Consider the following 16,267-nt stretch of genomic DNA (forward strand, 5'->3'; position numbering starts at 1 on the left):
TGGATTCTAGGGTCAATTTGAAGTCAATTGACTGGTCAGGAACACCTGGTGTCCGTCCTGAAGGTTATAAATCAGCGTTCAGGAGGTGTGGCGGCAGGGGAAGAAGGCACACGGTTGAAACCATAGCACGGAGAAGGAGAAGGAGAAGGAGAAGGAGAAGGAGAAGGAGAAGGAGAAGGAGAAGGAGAAGGAGAAGGAGAAGGAGAAGGAGAAGGAGAAGCAGCAGCAATCAGACAGAAGGACACGCAGATGGTCAAATTAGCAAGGAGATACGCCAAAAGCAACGGACGCTTTGTATTCAACAGTTCGAGAAAGGTTGTTCATTTTAAGTAGGTCTATCTCTACCGTCAGTTTTCCATGTTCCTCAAATTAAATGAATTCACTATGTTCTCCCTTTACTGCACAATAACGTATAAACGAGATGGAGGAAAAATTGGAGCAGACTCTTGCAACAGTAGATCGGGTTTTCAAAGTGGAATTGATGAAAATGCCACCTGCGCTTCAAAAAAACGTGATACATTTGAAAACCGCACCATTTATTAAATCTATTTTCAATGCTATTTGGAAGGCATGCATGTTGACTTTATTTAGGTCGTTTCCCACTTTTCTTTCCTAGCGGATGGCAATTCGGCAGGTGAAGTCACCATCGCCATAAAGGTAGGACTTGCTTATTATCAGACAGGCTGTAACTGGCTGCCTCCTTGTGGCATACTACAGAAATGTCAGAACATAACGTTTTTTACAGACCGAATCACCCGAGATTCACCAGCCTCTCACAAGGAAGGTCAGTAAAGGTAATGGTTTATTTCCTCCATTAGTTAACTTAAATGCGTGAACTTGCCATTAACGATACACTTCGTATTTCTGTAGTCAAAGTAAGTGAAGGTGCATCAGCTCATAAAAGGAAGACTACAAAAGAACCATCAAAGGTAGCTAGCAATTCAATTTAAATGGCTTTAATATCATGGGAAACGTATTGTAATGAAATAGCAGGGAGCAGGTCTCGAACCCTCGACCTTCTAGACCGAAGTCCAGCGCGCAATCGACTGCCTCAGAGTCGATGTCCGCGCTTATAAACACAGGGTCGTTACAGTATATTTACATTGGCAAAGCACGTGACAGGAATAATAAACTGTTAAATAAACAAGCAAAAATGAACAGTAAGCATTACTCACAATTTTCAAATGAATACATTTCAAATGTCACATGGCTATGTACAGTGTTATAACGATGCAATAGTCTACCACGGTGTACTACCTGGTTAGGTTCAAATAGCATTCCAGTTTGCGCTGTTTTTTTTTTTGGTAGTCTTTCCAATATGTCAAGTAATCTTTTTTGTTTTCTCATGATTTGGTTGGGTCTAATCGTGTGGCTGTCCTGAGGCTCTTTGGGGTCTGTTTATGACCAGAGCCCCTGGACCAGCTTTCTTAAGGACTCTTTAGGTTAATCTCTCTGTAGGTGATGGCTGTATGTAAGGTTTGTGAATTGCTTATTTTAAGGCAGTTATAAAATGTAATGGGTATTGGCCTAATTCTGCTCTGCATGCATTTTGTTTTTCACCCATGTTTTTGCAGAGTCTCAAATTGGTGTTTGTCCAATTTGTATTTGTTGGTGAGTGGATCCCAGACCTTACAACCATAAAGGGCAATAGGTTCTATAACTGATTCAAGTATCTTTTTGTAATTGGGATGTTGAATTGTATGTTCCTTTTGATGGTGTAGAAGGCCATTGCCGCCTTGTCTCAGATCTTTCACAATATTGTGGAAGTTAGCTCTGGTGCTGAGGTAGGTAAAGTTTAGATCCCACTTTATTTGCATGGCATTAGGCCAATGTGTGATTGGGAACAGAGCAGGCATTTCTCCTTAAATATATACAATGTAATACAATGACTTTCTTCTAAAGGTTTCCAAGAAAGCCAGATCACTTGCCAATGGCTCAAGCACTGGAAGCGTACGGTATGTCTCCCTATACATTATCAGTCCTGGCGAGCAACCGGTTGGTTGCTAGTTTTGTTCCAGTCCACCACTTATTAAACGCCCTCTTCAGTAGCGTTCGAAACGCCCTCTTCAGTAGCGTTCGAAACGCCCTCTTCTGGTCGATTCCGCTCATTTGCTCTTGCAGGAGTGCCACATCCACAAGTACAAAAATAACTAAAACTCGCATTGCCAAAATCAGTGATCAATCTCCACTGACTGGGATGAAACACAGGTTTGTCTTCACTTATCACTTTCCATTATGAAAAAGATTGCAGTCAGAGTGCAGTTATTCTGCAGTTACTAGGTCCAAAATACTATTAGTCAACTGCACTGTCACTAGTTTCAAAACGGTCATCTTTTAAGGGATGCCTGAGTTTATCAAATTAATTCTGCCCTAAATTCTCCTTGGTTTCTAGATCTGTTTTGCGGTCAGCCAGTGATGACCACCTGCATTGCTACCTGTCTGGATTGTCTCCACATGTAATGATCTCTACATCCCATGGAGAGGTAACTTTTCATATTGAGGTTGTTGGGCTTTAAGTTATTTCAAGCAGTCTAAACTAGTCCCATTTTCTCCCAAGACGTTGTGCCTCTCGGATGATACTGTTGAAGATGTTGACATCGGGTTACTGGATGATATGGCTGTTCTCCAGATGCAGAAGTTGATGGTAAAATATATTCTTGTCAATTTCTCATATTGAAACTAACAATTTTTCCCTTACAATTCTGACATTTTTATCATTTAGAAACTGATGGACTATCTTTTTTAAACAAAGTCAAAGCGACTCAGCCTATGAATTAGTCTGCAATGATACCAAGACGTCTAACATTGAGCCACTAATGCCACCTATGCATGTTTTAATTTCAAATTAAAAGTTGATTCAATAAATAGTTCTGTATTTGTATATTCATGTTCACTGGCTGGTGAGGAATATATAGCCCCACAAAGTTGGTTGTTGCGAGCATCCTATTGAATATTTTCGTATTGACAACTGTCAAACTGTTAAGCAAGTGTGCCCTGTTTAGTAAAAGTGTTAGAAAAACGTAATAATCAACTGACTGGCTTTATTAATGTCTACAGTATTCCCCCCGTATGCAGTTTGGTTTCCACTCAGGTTATTGATGTCATTGCAACCTTAAAGGTCCTCAATGATGTCACCATTGCCCTTGTTTCTAAGCAATGTTGTGCTGCTAGTTTTGACTTGGCCAAAGCTTTTGATATGGAAGACACGTGGTTCCCAAACTTTTTATAGTTCTGTACCCCTTCAAATATTAAACCTCCAGCTGCATACCAGGGTCAGCACACTCAAATTGTTTGCCATCATTGTAAGCCTGCCACACACTATACAGTACATTTAATAAACAAGAATGAGTGTTTGTCACAACCGGGCTTGTGGGAAGTGACAACTTATAGGACCAGGGCACAAATGAAAATATTTAGCTCTTTATTAAATGTGAATATCTCAAGTTAATGGTGTGCTTGAAAGGATGCAGATAACGGCAATGTAAGGTTATATTGGCGAGTGTAAAATAATTGTCCAGAGTGCTGAGAATCCACTCTTCTAAAGGTACGTGGTTGCAGTGTCTTAACAGTGTTCCCCCTGGGAAAAAAACAATAATTACTAACTTAAAGTAGTCAATAATCAAAAAAACACATTCCTATTGGCACACATACCTCAGAAGTAGCAGCTACAAAATACTTTCCAACTACACTGTCTCTGCACAACAACCAACACAGGACATCCAAGCTCTCTCCTAACAAGGGAACACTGGCTTTTATCCAGCTGGAGGGTTTGTAATTGCAGACAGCTGTATCAGAGCTCAAATCTACAATCGGGCCGACCAATCAGCTGCTTGGGGAATCAGGAAACCATTTCCTGCAATATACACAAACCCACAACACAGAAACTGGGGAATGTAACAGTAATGGTTATTACATTTACATTTAAGTCATTTAGCAGACGCTCTTATCCAGAGCGACTTACAAATTGGTGCATACACCTTATGACATCCAGTGGAACAGCCACTTGCATCTAAATCTTATTTTTGGGGGTGAGAAGGATTACTTACCCTTACTTACCCTATCCTAGGTATTCCTTGAAGAGGTGGGGTTTCAGGTGTCTCCGGAAGGTGGTGATTGACTCCGCTGTCCTGGCGTCGTGAGGAGTTTGTTCCACCATTGGGGGGCCAGAGCAGCGAACAGTTTTGACTGGGCTGAGCGGGAACTGTACTTCCTCAGTGGTAGGGAGGCGAGCAGGCCAGAGGTGGATGAACGCAGTGCCCTTGTTTGGGTGTAGGGCCTGATCAGAGCCTGGAGGTACTGAGGTGCCGTTCCCCTCACAGCTCCGTAGGCAAGCACCATGGTCTTGTAGCGGATGCGAGCTTCAACTGGAAGCCAGTGGAGAGAGCGGAGGAGCGGGGTGACGTGAGAGAGAACTTGGGAAGGTTGAACACCAGACGGGCTGCGGCGTTCTGGATGAGTTGTAGGGGTTTAATGGCACAGGCAGGGAGCCCAGCCAACAGCGAGTTGCAGTAATCAAGACGGGAGATGACAAGTGCCTGGATTAGGACCTGCGCCGCTTCCTGTGTGAGGCAGGGTCGTACTCTGCGGATGTTGTAGAGCATGAACCTACAGGAACGGGACACCGCCTTGATGTTAGTTGAGAACGTCAGGGTGTTGTTCAGGATCACGCCAAGGTTCTTAGCGCTCTGGGAGGAGGACACAATGGAGTTGTCAACCGTGATGGCGAGATCATGGAACGGGCAGTCCTTCCCCGGGAGGAAGAGGAGCTCCGTCTTGCTGAGGTTCAGCTTGAGGTGGTGATCCGTCATCCACACTGATATGTCTGCCAGACATGCAGAGATGCGATTCGCCACCTGGTCATCAGAAGGGGAAAGGGGAGAAGATTAATTGTGTGTCGTCTGCATAGCAATGATAGGAGAGACCATGTGAGGTTATGACAGAGCCAAGTGACTTGGTGTATAGCGAGAATAAGAGGGCCTAGAACAGAGCCCTGGGGACACCAGTGGTGAGGCGCGTGGTGAGGAGACAGATTCTCGCCACGCCACCTGGTAGGAGCGACCTGTCAGGTAGGGCCGCAATCCAAGCGTGGGCCGCCGGAGATGCCCAACTCGGAGAGGGTGGAGAGGAGGATCTGATGGTTCACAGTATCGAAGGCAGCCGATAGGTCTAGAAGGATGAGAGCAGAGGAGAGAGTTAGCTTTAGCAGTGCGGAGCGCCTCTGTGATACAGAGAAGAGCAGTCTCAGTTGAATGACTAGTCTTGAAACCTGACTGATTTGGATCAAGAAGGTCATTCTGAGAGAGATAGCGGTAGAGCTGGCCAAGGACGGCACGCTCAAAGAGTTTTGGAGAGAAAAGAGAGAAGGGATACTGGTCTGTAGTTGTTGACATCGGAGGGATCGAGTGTAGGTTTTTTCAGAAGGGGGTGCAACTCTCGCTCTCTTGAAGGCGGGAGGGGCGTAGCCAGCGGTCAGGGATGAGTTGATGAGCGAGGTGAGGTAAGGAGAAGGTCTCCGGAAATGGTCTGGAGAAGAGAGGAGGGGATAGGGTCAAGCGGGCAGGTTGTTGGGCGGCCGGCCGTCACAAGACGCCAGATTTCATCTGGAGAGAGAGGGGAGAAAGAGGTCAGAGCATAGGGTAGGGCAGTGTGAGCAGAACCAGCGGTGTCGTTTGACTTAGCAAGCGAGGATCGGATGTCGTCGACCTTCTTTTCAAAATGGTTGACGAAGTCATCTGCAGAGAGGGAGGAGGAGGGGGGATTCAGTTATGTAATGGTAATGTGATTGGATGTTAATTATTTGACCGCTTCCTGTATTTGACATTGTTATTTCGCTGAACACGGTATATGGTATAATTTTATTTTTGGCAGTGAGTCAAGGCTACTCAGGTGAGGGGGGAAAAAAACTCCCAAATGTATAGCCCCGTTGGAAAATATGTACGGTTTGAAAATGTGAAGCAAAAAACATGAATCACATTATTTGGCATACCTCTAGTGACATTGTGTACCCCCGTTTGGGATTACCTGCAGTAGACCATTCTTGTGGGCCGGCTATGAGTGTCTCTGAGGGGTCTTTGGCCTGGATTGCTAACTACCTCTCTGAGTGCAGTGTATAAAGTGAGAATCTGTTGTCTCAGCCACTGCCTGTCACCAAGGGAGTACCCCAAGGCTCAAACCCAGGCCCCACGCTCTTATTTAAATAAATACAAATGTAACCTTTTTAACTAGGCAAGTCAGTTAAGAACAAATTCTTATTTACAATGATGACCTAGTGGGTTAACTGCCTTGTTCAGGGGCAGAACGACAGATTTTTAACTTGTCAGGTCGGAGATTCAATCTTGCAACTTTTCGGTTACTAGTCCAAATGCTCTAACCACTATGCAGTAGGAAGCTCTCTCATACATTCATTTGCAGTCTTATACTCAGCTGGCTCCTCCCCAGATTTTTTAAAATGCTCTACAACAAAGCTTTCTTAGTGTCCAACCCTGTTCTGAACACATCTAAAACAAAGGTCATGTGGTTTGATAAGAATGCTCTTCTCCCCACAGGTGTGATGACTACCTCTGAGGGTTTAGAGCTTGAGGTAGTCACCTCACCAAGTACTTGGGAGTATGGCTAGATGGTACACTGTCCTTCTCTCAGCACATATCAAAGCTGTAGGATAAAGTTACATCTAGACTTGGTTTCCTCTGTCGTAGTCGCTCCTTTTTCACCCCAGCTGCCAAACTAACCCTGATTCAGAGGACCAACCTACCCATGCTAGATTACAGAAAGTCAATTTATAGTTCAGCAGATAAGTGCTTTTAAGAGGCTAGATGTTCTGTACCATTCTGCCATCAGATTTGCCACCACTGCTCCTTATAGGACACATCACTGTACTCTATACTCCTCTGTAAACTGGTCATCTCTGTATACCTGACACAAGGTCCCCAAAGCACACACATCCCTGGGTCGCTCCTCCAGCTAGTGACTAGAACGAGCCGCGACAAACAATCAAACTGGACAGTTTCATCTCCATGTCTTCATTCAAAGTCTCAAACATGGACACTCTTACTGACAGTTGTGGCTGCTTTGCGTGATGTATTGTCTTCTGCCTTCTTGCCCTTTGTGCTGTTGTCTGTGCCCAATCATGTTTGTACCATGTTTTGTGTTGCTACCATGTTGTTGTCATGTGTTGCTTCCTTGCTATGTTGTCTTAGGTCTCTCTTTATGTAGTATTGTCTCTTGTCCTATATATATATTTTTTAATCCCAGCCCGTCCCTGCAGGAGGCATTTTGGTAGGTCGTCATTGTAAATAAGAATTTGTTCTTAACTGACTTGCCTAGTTAAAGGTATAAAAATAAAAAAAATACTAATTTTAAAAAATTGATAGTTGGCTATATGAGCAAATATAATGGTCTTGCAAACAGTGCTTGATTTGGGCAAGAGCTCACCAGGGCTGAGTACCAGCACTTCAAATGTTCAACTGCTTGAGCTCCTGTTCCTCTTTTATAGAATATTAACTCTTAAGGTATTTGGCGCTCCTGCACCAAATATAAACAGTACCGGCACCTATATCTATCCAAGTCGAGCACTGCTTAAAAATATAAAAAGCCCACCTTATTGTGCCTGAATTTCTCACTTTTTGAAAACATCTGCCAGATGAAACTGCTGGGTGATAATGAATAACCATCATTGTCTGATCCTAGGACAAATGCTCAATACAATTTAAGGCTGTTGCTAATCATACTCTGAACCAATCCCACTAATCACATGCTACAGGTCAAACACCAACGATGCTGAATTGCATTTTATATGGTAAGTGTGGGCAGGGGAGTAGTGTTGGCGCTAGCAAACTACTGTATATACACCAAACAAAAATAAACAGTTCATAAACAAATCTGTCAATTGAAAGAAATGAAGACCTAATCTATGGATTTCACATGACTGGGAATAGATATGCATCTGTTGGTAAAATACCTTTAAAAAAAAATACAAAATAGGGGCGTAGCTCAAACGGAAGTTGCGAATGTAACTATGGTTCTACGAATACCTGCAAGACCTTCAGTATGGTGGAAAGTATGGATTATATCCCTCGTGCGCCGCACAGATTGAGTAATAAAGTCACGCCGGTGACGTGACAGTTTGGGAGGACGTGCCCCTCGGTACAAATATAACCAAGCGTATGTCAGACCACACACCATCTTCTCGCCGAAAAGATTGAGTGATGTGTAAGTACTGACGGTCTTCCAGGTATTCGTAGAACCAGTTACATTCTTAACTTCCATTCTACTTCATACCTTTAAGACTGTCAATGCGGTAACAACAAGGTCACGAGGAATAGACTACTAACCTCTAATGCACCAGTGCAACTAGAAGAATGGCAGAGCCCATGGTGTGGCAAGATGCAACGTTGACCATGTCAAATCTAGAACGCGCAGGGCGACGACCAGGTAGCAGCTGCGCATATCTCATTCAGGGGGATGCCTCTGAGCACAGCCCAGTATGTGGCAACACTTCTGGTCAAATAACATTACACACCTTCTGGGACAGGTAGGCTTGAGTCATGACATCCACAACCCAGTGTTTAAGCCTCTGCTTGGACAATGCTAGGCCTTTCCCACCAATGCACGGAAACAGCTAGTCTGACTTCCTGTAGTTCTGAGGCTTGCATATAGCATTTGAGGGAACGGACTGGACACAGGAGATTTGCTCGCTCCTCTGCATTCTGGAAAGGAGGGGGCAGTAGGCCTGCATTTCGATTGATGTGATAAACCCTTAGGCAAAAAGGCTGGATTCGACCATAAGGTCAAGCCTTGGTCGTCTGCCTTAGAGAGCGCGTGGAGCAAACTCACATTTTACTGATGAAATAGCTAAGAGAAAGGCCGTTTTCAGAGATAAACCATTTTATGTCTGGCTCCCTCGTGTGCTGGAAATTAGATTCCGTCTGATAATAGCAGGACCGCAGTCGATCAGTAGAGGGTTGGGCTCTTCAGAGCATGAAAGACCCTGTGCAGCATTGGTAAGATTGGGGTGTTGGAGGGAAAGCATACAGTAGGCCATCTGTGGGCTAAGGCGTCCATGTTCAGGGGATACTTGTGGGTGAAGTCTCCGGTCCCCCGGGGGCGGTTTCTGTCACAACAAGAAGTCTGCTTCCTTGTTCACCTTGCCTGGGACATGAATGGCTCGTAAAGGAGGCCATATGTGGTAGGGCCCATATCAAAAGTTTTTGGGCCACCTGTAGGGACCTTACAGACCTTGATTGCCCTTGATGGTTGATGTGGAACACTGTCCATGTTGTCTGATCGTATCAGGACATGTTTGAGAACCGGCAGAAAATGATTGAGGGATAGGTAAACTATCATGTTCTAGCACGTTAATATGCTCTTTCCTCCAGCAGGGGCACCTCTCTCCTCGTACAGACCTGTTGCCACACTGCTCCCCAGCCTGTTAGCAAAGTGTCGGTCGTCAATACCTCTCGCCTTGCCGGAATTGATCTGAGATGGTCACCTGTAGTCAGGTAGGCTCTCCTCCACGGCCACAGAGTAGCACACACAAAGTTGCTGAACATAGGTGGGAACAGGAACACGCTGTCGATCCAGAGTATCCCATCATGCTCAATGGGTGACGTGTCTGGTGAGTATGTAGGCCATGGAACAACTGGTACATATTCAGCTTCCAGGAATTGTGTACAGATCCTTGCGACAGGGGGCCATGCATTATGCTTTAACATGTGATGGTGGCGGCTGAATGGCACGACAATGTGCCTGAGGATCTCGTCACTGTGTGCATTCAAATCGATAAAACAATTGTTTTCATTGTCCATAGCTTATGCCTGCTCAAAGCATAACCCTACCGCCACCATGGGGAAACTGTTCACAACGTTGACATCAGCAAACCGCTCGCCCACACAACGCCATACGTCTGCCTGGCACATTTGAAATTGTGATTAATCCGCAGAGTATCCTCCAGCAGCCATCGAAGGTTGGTTACGACACCAAACTGGAGTCAGGTCAAGACAAGTACACAGATGAGCTTCGCCGAGACTGTTTTGAGTTTGTGCAGAAATTCTTTGGTTGTGCAAATCCATTTATCAACTGTCGGTTGTCTGATCTCAAACAATCCGTGGTGAAGAAGCCAGATGTGGAGGACCTGGGCTGGTGTGGTTCATGGTCTGCAGTTGGACCTACTGCCAAATACTCTGAAGTGACATTGGATGTGGCTTATGGTATAGAAATTAAATTTCAAATCCCTGGCAACAGTTCTGGTGCTTTAATCAGCTTCTTGATATGCCACACTTGTTCGGTGGATGGATTCTCAGCGAAGGAGAAATGCTCACTGACAGTAAACACATTTGTGCAAAAAAAATTGTAGAGAAAAGCTTTTTATGCATATGGGAAAAATCGATGATCTTTTATTTCAGTTCATGAAACCAACACTTGACATTTTGCATTTATATTTTTGTTCAGTGTAATAACACATTATGACACAGGCTGCATTTACACAGGCAGCCCAATTATTGGTAAGAGCCAACCTGATTGGTCAAAAGACAAATTAGTAGAAGATCAGAATTGGGCTTCAAGTGTAAAGAGCAGCTCTAGTGCAATGTTTCCTAACACCAGTCCTTGAGTATCCACAACAGCACACATTTTGTTGTAGCCACAGACAAGTAAACTTAATCAAGCCCTCAATGAGCTGAATCAGCCAAGTTTGTCCAGGGCAATAAACAGGAGTGCTGTTGTGGGTACTCAGACTGGAGTTGGTAAACACAAATAACCAGCTCATCAAGCTTTGATTATTTTGGCCACTAGAGGCCTCTATCATTCTCTATGATACCCATCAACATTAATGAAAAAGGACTGAGATGGTAACCAAGAAATTTTCCTGACGGATTAAAGTCATTTCCCAGACAAGCACAAGACAGAATCACAAACATCAAGTATTGCTGTTTGAGATTTGAATAACTTTTATTTAACAACTTAATAAACCTTTTTTTTCACAGAAGTTAAGCTGCTTTTAAATTGTATTTTTTCAGCTTCTCTCGTTAGATTGGATGTTTAATCGGTGCAGGAACCAATGCGGTCTTAACATGCACCAGGGTTGAGGACAAATACAGGCGTTTTTTCTATTTGTATCACACCACTATTAGTGCAGCTGATAACACTCACCGACAATCACTTTCATATTATACACAATGTTGTCATGTTTGAATTTTTATATATATAGAAAGGAAAACAAAAGTAAAAACCTACAAAAAGAAAAATCAAGCGGTAAAAATCAAGCACAGATACATACAAACCTAAAAATGTGATTGTGTCCTGGGTCCTTTCAGGATCTCCCTTCCTTAACTCACACCTCACAGTCCAGAGGTGGAGGCCAAAACTGCATTTTATGGTTAGTTTAAATTAATTATTGTAAATACTATGAAAAAAATGCAAGTTACACATCAAGCAAAGGAGAAATGACCTTTTTCCATCTTATCTGATGTTGCCACAAGGAAAGTGAGGGATGCGTGATGGGAAGACGGGGGACGGTGCAACACGTACATTTTCCTCTGAGCCAGATGCTACTGGTGGGCACACTGCACTCCAGGGCCGTGGTGGCCGCCTTCATCGTCTGAGCTGTCGTTGTAGGCCTCACGTCGTCCTCCCGACGAGCCCTGGCTGACGTCATAGTCCTGCAGGTCCACCTCCTCCGCATCCCCAGACACTATGGGAGCCTCGGCACGTGTTGGTAGCAAGTCCTCCAGCTCCTGGGGTTTACAGAGGGCCACAGTTTTTAAAATGTCATGTCTAGTTAGCAAAGCCCCCTATCCAGCAAGCAGATATCACTACAAAGCACTTATTTTAAAAAGCGAACACTTGTGTGGTACCTCAGCTCTTAAATACCATCATCAAACAATGCTCAACATAACCAGTATGGTCTGGGTCAAAATCCTAATCACGTTATGAATGATCAAATTGTGTCCTTCAATCCCATAATAGAACAGGTACTGTGACAGAAACAGACACAAGAAAGGCTTTTCATAGTCCATCATGACTTACATTGAGTTTATCGGGGCTGATCCAGTTGTTGTCTGGGAACTGCACATCAAATTTAATATACAGGTCTCCTTTTTCAAATGGATTACGGTACTGTGGCATCCCCTCGCCCCGCACAACTCTGACCGAGCCTGTAAAATAAACATTGCATCATAGAAACATTACTTTCACATACTGCATTGATTAATAGTCACATGCTGTGGTCTCATCTACAATATGTAAAACCAGTACAAAGATCAAAATCTTACCTGGCTCAATGACTTTGCCAGCAGCGTACTTGACTACAATCTGTCTGCCATCTAAGTGTTTCAACGTAAACTGGAATCCACAAAGTGCTTCAACAAGGCCAATCTTATGGGTCATGTGCAGGTCATGGGCCTCTCTTTTGTATGTCTGTTGGCATGAGAAAACAGGCAGTGTCTCAATATAGTAATAGAGAGGTTGTTTTAGGCCAATTTAAAATGACCAACATTTGCTGGAAATGTAACAAAGTATACCTGAGGACTAACCGATACTGCTGGCTGATTGTACATAATGAATATAAGATAATAGCCCCAGGAAGCTGTGCATATACATCCTTTCAGAGTATTGTCTCCCCTTCCCATTGACTCCCCTGTACTGGCCTATTCTCCACATGAGAGGCTGGTGCCATCAACATGTGTGTTCTCCCATCTTCAGAGGAGTGAGTCTGGAGGTGACACAATGGAGTGGAAATGCTAGGACTCTAGGATTAGGAACGATGTGCCACTCGTGACTATAACTAATACCAAGTTATGCCAGACATGCAGGGGGCTCAGAGGGTGAGAGGCCAGTACTGGAAACTGGATTACAGCATTGTGCCGTCACTGCAATCTGCTCCCAAAATATCAAAGTCAAAGAGTGCTGGAGGACCCAACTCAGCCAGCTGGCTGCTTTTGGTCAACCAGCTGCCATTCAACATTATCCATCTATACTACTCAAGTGCTCATAGAAATGAGACATAACAGCTGAGTAATAACACGTTTACACACAAATGTTTCACCTTCACTAATATGTTTCTACATTGTAATATTGCCTTTAGTCAACAAGAGACGTAGTCTTAAGGAGTGGGGACCATGGTGTCCAGAGCACAGCAGTTAATCTCTACCTCATGCTCTTTCTCTTGCAGGACAAGGACAATGTCTCCTGGCTCAACCCCAGGTGCCTGGTCAGCTTCCCCTCCGAAGGTGATCTTCTGCCCATGCTTCATGCCTTTGTCGACATGGACCTCCAGGATTTTCACCTCCTTACTAACCTTCTTGCCCTCGCACTTTTTACAGCGGTCTTTCTCGTTGATCACCTCACCTATGGGTATAACCATAGAAGTTTAGGAGTCTGAGAGAGCAAAGCCTTTTCATGCGTCGCTGGGTACTACAAGTTTATGGTTTCTAAACTGTACTGTTGCTTACCTTCTCCATTACAATCAGTACAAACGGACTGCATCTGTTGGACCATCCCAGGAGCCAACTGTCTGATCATGATGCGCATACCACGCCCCCTGCAGGCCACACACTTCTGAACTGCGCCAGTCTTCCCACCTTGGCTGTTGAGAAGAAGTTATAACTTTTTGTCTAACACCAACAAACCTACATGAGCAACATGTATGATGCAATAATTGACAGGCAGATAAAGCAAGACCTGAACACTGCTTCATGTGGGCTAGAGAAGTAATTGAGGGAAAATTGTTGCAGATACAAATGGAAGAATGTGGAAACACTTACCCATTACAAGTGCCACAAAGAACATTCTTGCTCAGCTGCAGTTTAGTTGTTTTTCCATTGTACAGGTCTTCAAGTGAAACTCTTAAAAAACAATGAGCATAATTGGAGACAGTAGCAAGGTCATAGAAACCACAGGCAGACAATGTAGTCAGAATATAAAAAATTATTTGATTATCACTCAATAGATCTGTGACACCAATCTATAGAGTAAGCTTACTTGAGTGGGTGAACCATGTCCTCTCCTCTTCGTCTACCACCATTTCGGCTGCGCCCCTGTCCGCCCATGAAGCCAAAAAGTCCACCGCCGAAGATGTGTGAAAAGATGTCATCCATTCCCCCACCACCTCCACCTCCTTCCCGCAGTCCCTGCTCCCCATAGCGATCATACAGCTCCTTCTTCTCTGGATTAGTCAAAACTTCATATGCAAAACTGATCTCCTTGAACTGTTTGAAGGAGACAGGGGGACATTAAGTTATATGACATCTACAGATATTGGTTAACATTTATGTAGCTACTCAAAAGTGTAAGGAATGGTTGGAAATCTTCATGCAATTTCAATACCTTGTCGCCAGCATTTGGGTTTTTGTCGGGGTGATATTCCTTTGCTAGCTTCCGGTATGACTGAAAGAAAAGACAAAAACACAAGTTCAAGGCACTGGTTTCGATTATTTATGCTAGTCAACATTAGCCAATGAGTTGTATAACCACCACCCTTTCCACGTTATCCCCGTAGTAGCCATCAGTGAAATATTGACAGGAATCGGACGTTCCTTTTTACAGTAACGTTAGTTAGCCTCTAAATTAGCTAACTAGTAAATTGAGCTTGAAACTGCGGAAGAAAGCTAATGGTAGCTTTTGTCTCATAATGACTTAAGTTTTAACGACTGGCTAAACAATTCAAATAATGACAAAATCAATATTAACCAGCGATCCATCAGAATTTCCCCAATAAAATAAACCCAAAAATCTCTGACCTGAAGATTTGGCCCCAAAATGCCATTACTGTGAATTAAACTGTTAACACGTGAGTTAACGTCGTAGGCTAGCCGGCTAAATAACGCAACTAGCCAGCTAACTAGTTAGGCGGCACACACTACGTTAGCTAACATTAAAATATCAAACCGGGGTAACCTTGATATTGTACCTTATCTATAGCAACCTGGTATGAGGCGACTCGGTCGTATCTGTGATCAGCAGACAGACGCACGAGAGTTAGCTAGCTAAGGTTACTAGCTAACCATTGTCTTAACTAGTTAGCAACCACCAGTCTGGAAAAACGTAAACAAAACAACTGCTAATCCAATGCTATCAAACGCGTTGATACAGTAGTGGTTTAATATGTAACAATGTATTGTGTATTATGCGGACTATAAACTAAAATACAAGCGATAGTGTTAACGTCCTCGCTACCAACCGCATGCTAACTTTTACAAAAATATATAACGTTACTCGAAAGCGTTCGTTATACGCGAGATGCCATCATTGAAACAGAACGCTAGCGCCAACAAACGCAAAGTACTAACACCCAAATACTTTGCGCCAAAGACAGAGGGAATTATCTAAAACATTGGAGGTAGATAATTTATTGTACAATGTGTATCCCGTACTATCATTTTCTGATTGACGCTAACGTTAGTTGGCTAGGAACATCGCTAGTTTGACTAGCAAGTTAGCTCTGACTAACGTTTAGGCCAGACTAGCTTTTAGCCAGAATAACCTGTTTCTACCAACAATTCAAACCCCACAGCTCCTAGATTTAATTTGACTAGATTACAATCAACGTTACCTTTTTCAACTCATTTTCAGTGGCAGTGGGGGACACCCCTAGGATGTCATATAATTTAGTATCGACAACGTTCGCCATGATGGAGCTAAGGGAAGGAAGGACCTTCTGTACGAGAAGTGAAAAGAGAAAGAAGAGCCGGTCGAAAACGTCATACGTTGCGTCAATTTGAACCTTTCTCCTGGCATTAAAAAAGGGTGCATCTCAATTACAGATTGACTTCCTTATTTTCACCTCATCTATTTTCTCCTCTCTATTATACATGTGAAATTGATTCAGGTATTTTACATTGCTCACCAGTTTAGTGACATTGTGTCTGTTTTTATCATCTTATCACACACCAAGCTAATTCCCCTCTAAGATGAAACACACATACAAACTCACACATGCACTTATACACACACAGCATTTGCAGTCTGTATATTTCTGTATGTGCGTCAGGAGTAATTTGTCCTCTCTTTACATCTAGGCCCGACAGAATCATATCATTGGGTCTATGTTGGTAGAAATATGAACTGTGTATCGTATCCATGAGGTGTTGTAATGGCTGGAACCTGGGACAAAAGAACACTTGAGTTCCCATAACTTTGTGACAGATAATTTGAGTATTAGATTACTGTGGGTCTATTTCAATTTAGGCAGATTGAGAATTACCAGCATCACAGCAACTTCTGTTGACCTCTGTCACTACGTTCATAGAGTTCATATATGGTTTTTGTGGCTTTC

General features: G+C 43.6%; 2 protein-coding genes across 5 annotated transcripts; one reads left to right on the top strand and one right to left on the bottom strand.

Annotated features, from left to right (window-relative positions):
* Positions 1–138: 138 nt before the first annotated feature.
* Positions 139–11,119, top strand: LOC127907326 (borealin-2-like). Of its 4 annotated transcripts, none has more exons than XR_008064160.1 (4): positions 139–329; positions 617–2,483; positions 2,558–2,644; positions 9,375–11,119. XR_008064160.1 is itself a non-coding variant. In XM_052462086.1 (4 exons), the coding sequence occupies exons 1-4, from the start codon at positions 1,931–1,933 to the stop codon at positions 9,429–9,431; spliced, it is 513 nt and encodes a 170-aa protein (XP_052318046.1). In that variant the 5' UTR covers positions 526–1,930; the 3' UTR covers positions 9,432–11,119. The 4 variants fall into 4 exon arrangements, 1 of the variants encoding a protein (XP_052318046.1); XR_008064161.1 differs by having other exon boundaries at positions 9,378–11,119; XR_008064162.1 differs by having other exon boundaries at positions 617–2,208; positions 2,393–2,644.
* Positions 10,920–15,712, bottom strand: LOC118393752 (dnaJ homolog subfamily A member 2-like). The gene is made up of 9 exons (XM_035786792.2): positions 15,545–15,712; positions 14,320–14,379; positions 13,975–14,201; positions 13,758–13,838; positions 13,446–13,579; positions 13,145–13,341; positions 12,267–12,411; positions 12,022–12,149; positions 10,920–11,729 (listed from the first exon to the last, which is right to left on the bottom strand). Exons 1-9 carry the CDS (start codon positions 15,620–15,622, stop codon positions 11,544–11,546), a joined length of 1,236 nt encoding a protein of 411 aa, XP_035642685.1. The 5' UTR covers positions 15,623–15,712; the 3' UTR covers positions 10,920–11,543.
* Positions 15,713–16,267: the final 555 nt, after the last annotated feature.

This window comes from Oncorhynchus keta, chromosome 14 (assembly GCF_023373465.1).
Source record: "Oncorhynchus keta strain PuntledgeMale-10-30-2019 chromosome 14, Oket_V2, whole genome shotgun sequence".
NCBI lineage: Eukaryota > Metazoa > Chordata > Actinopteri > Salmoniformes > Salmonidae > Oncorhynchus > Oncorhynchus keta.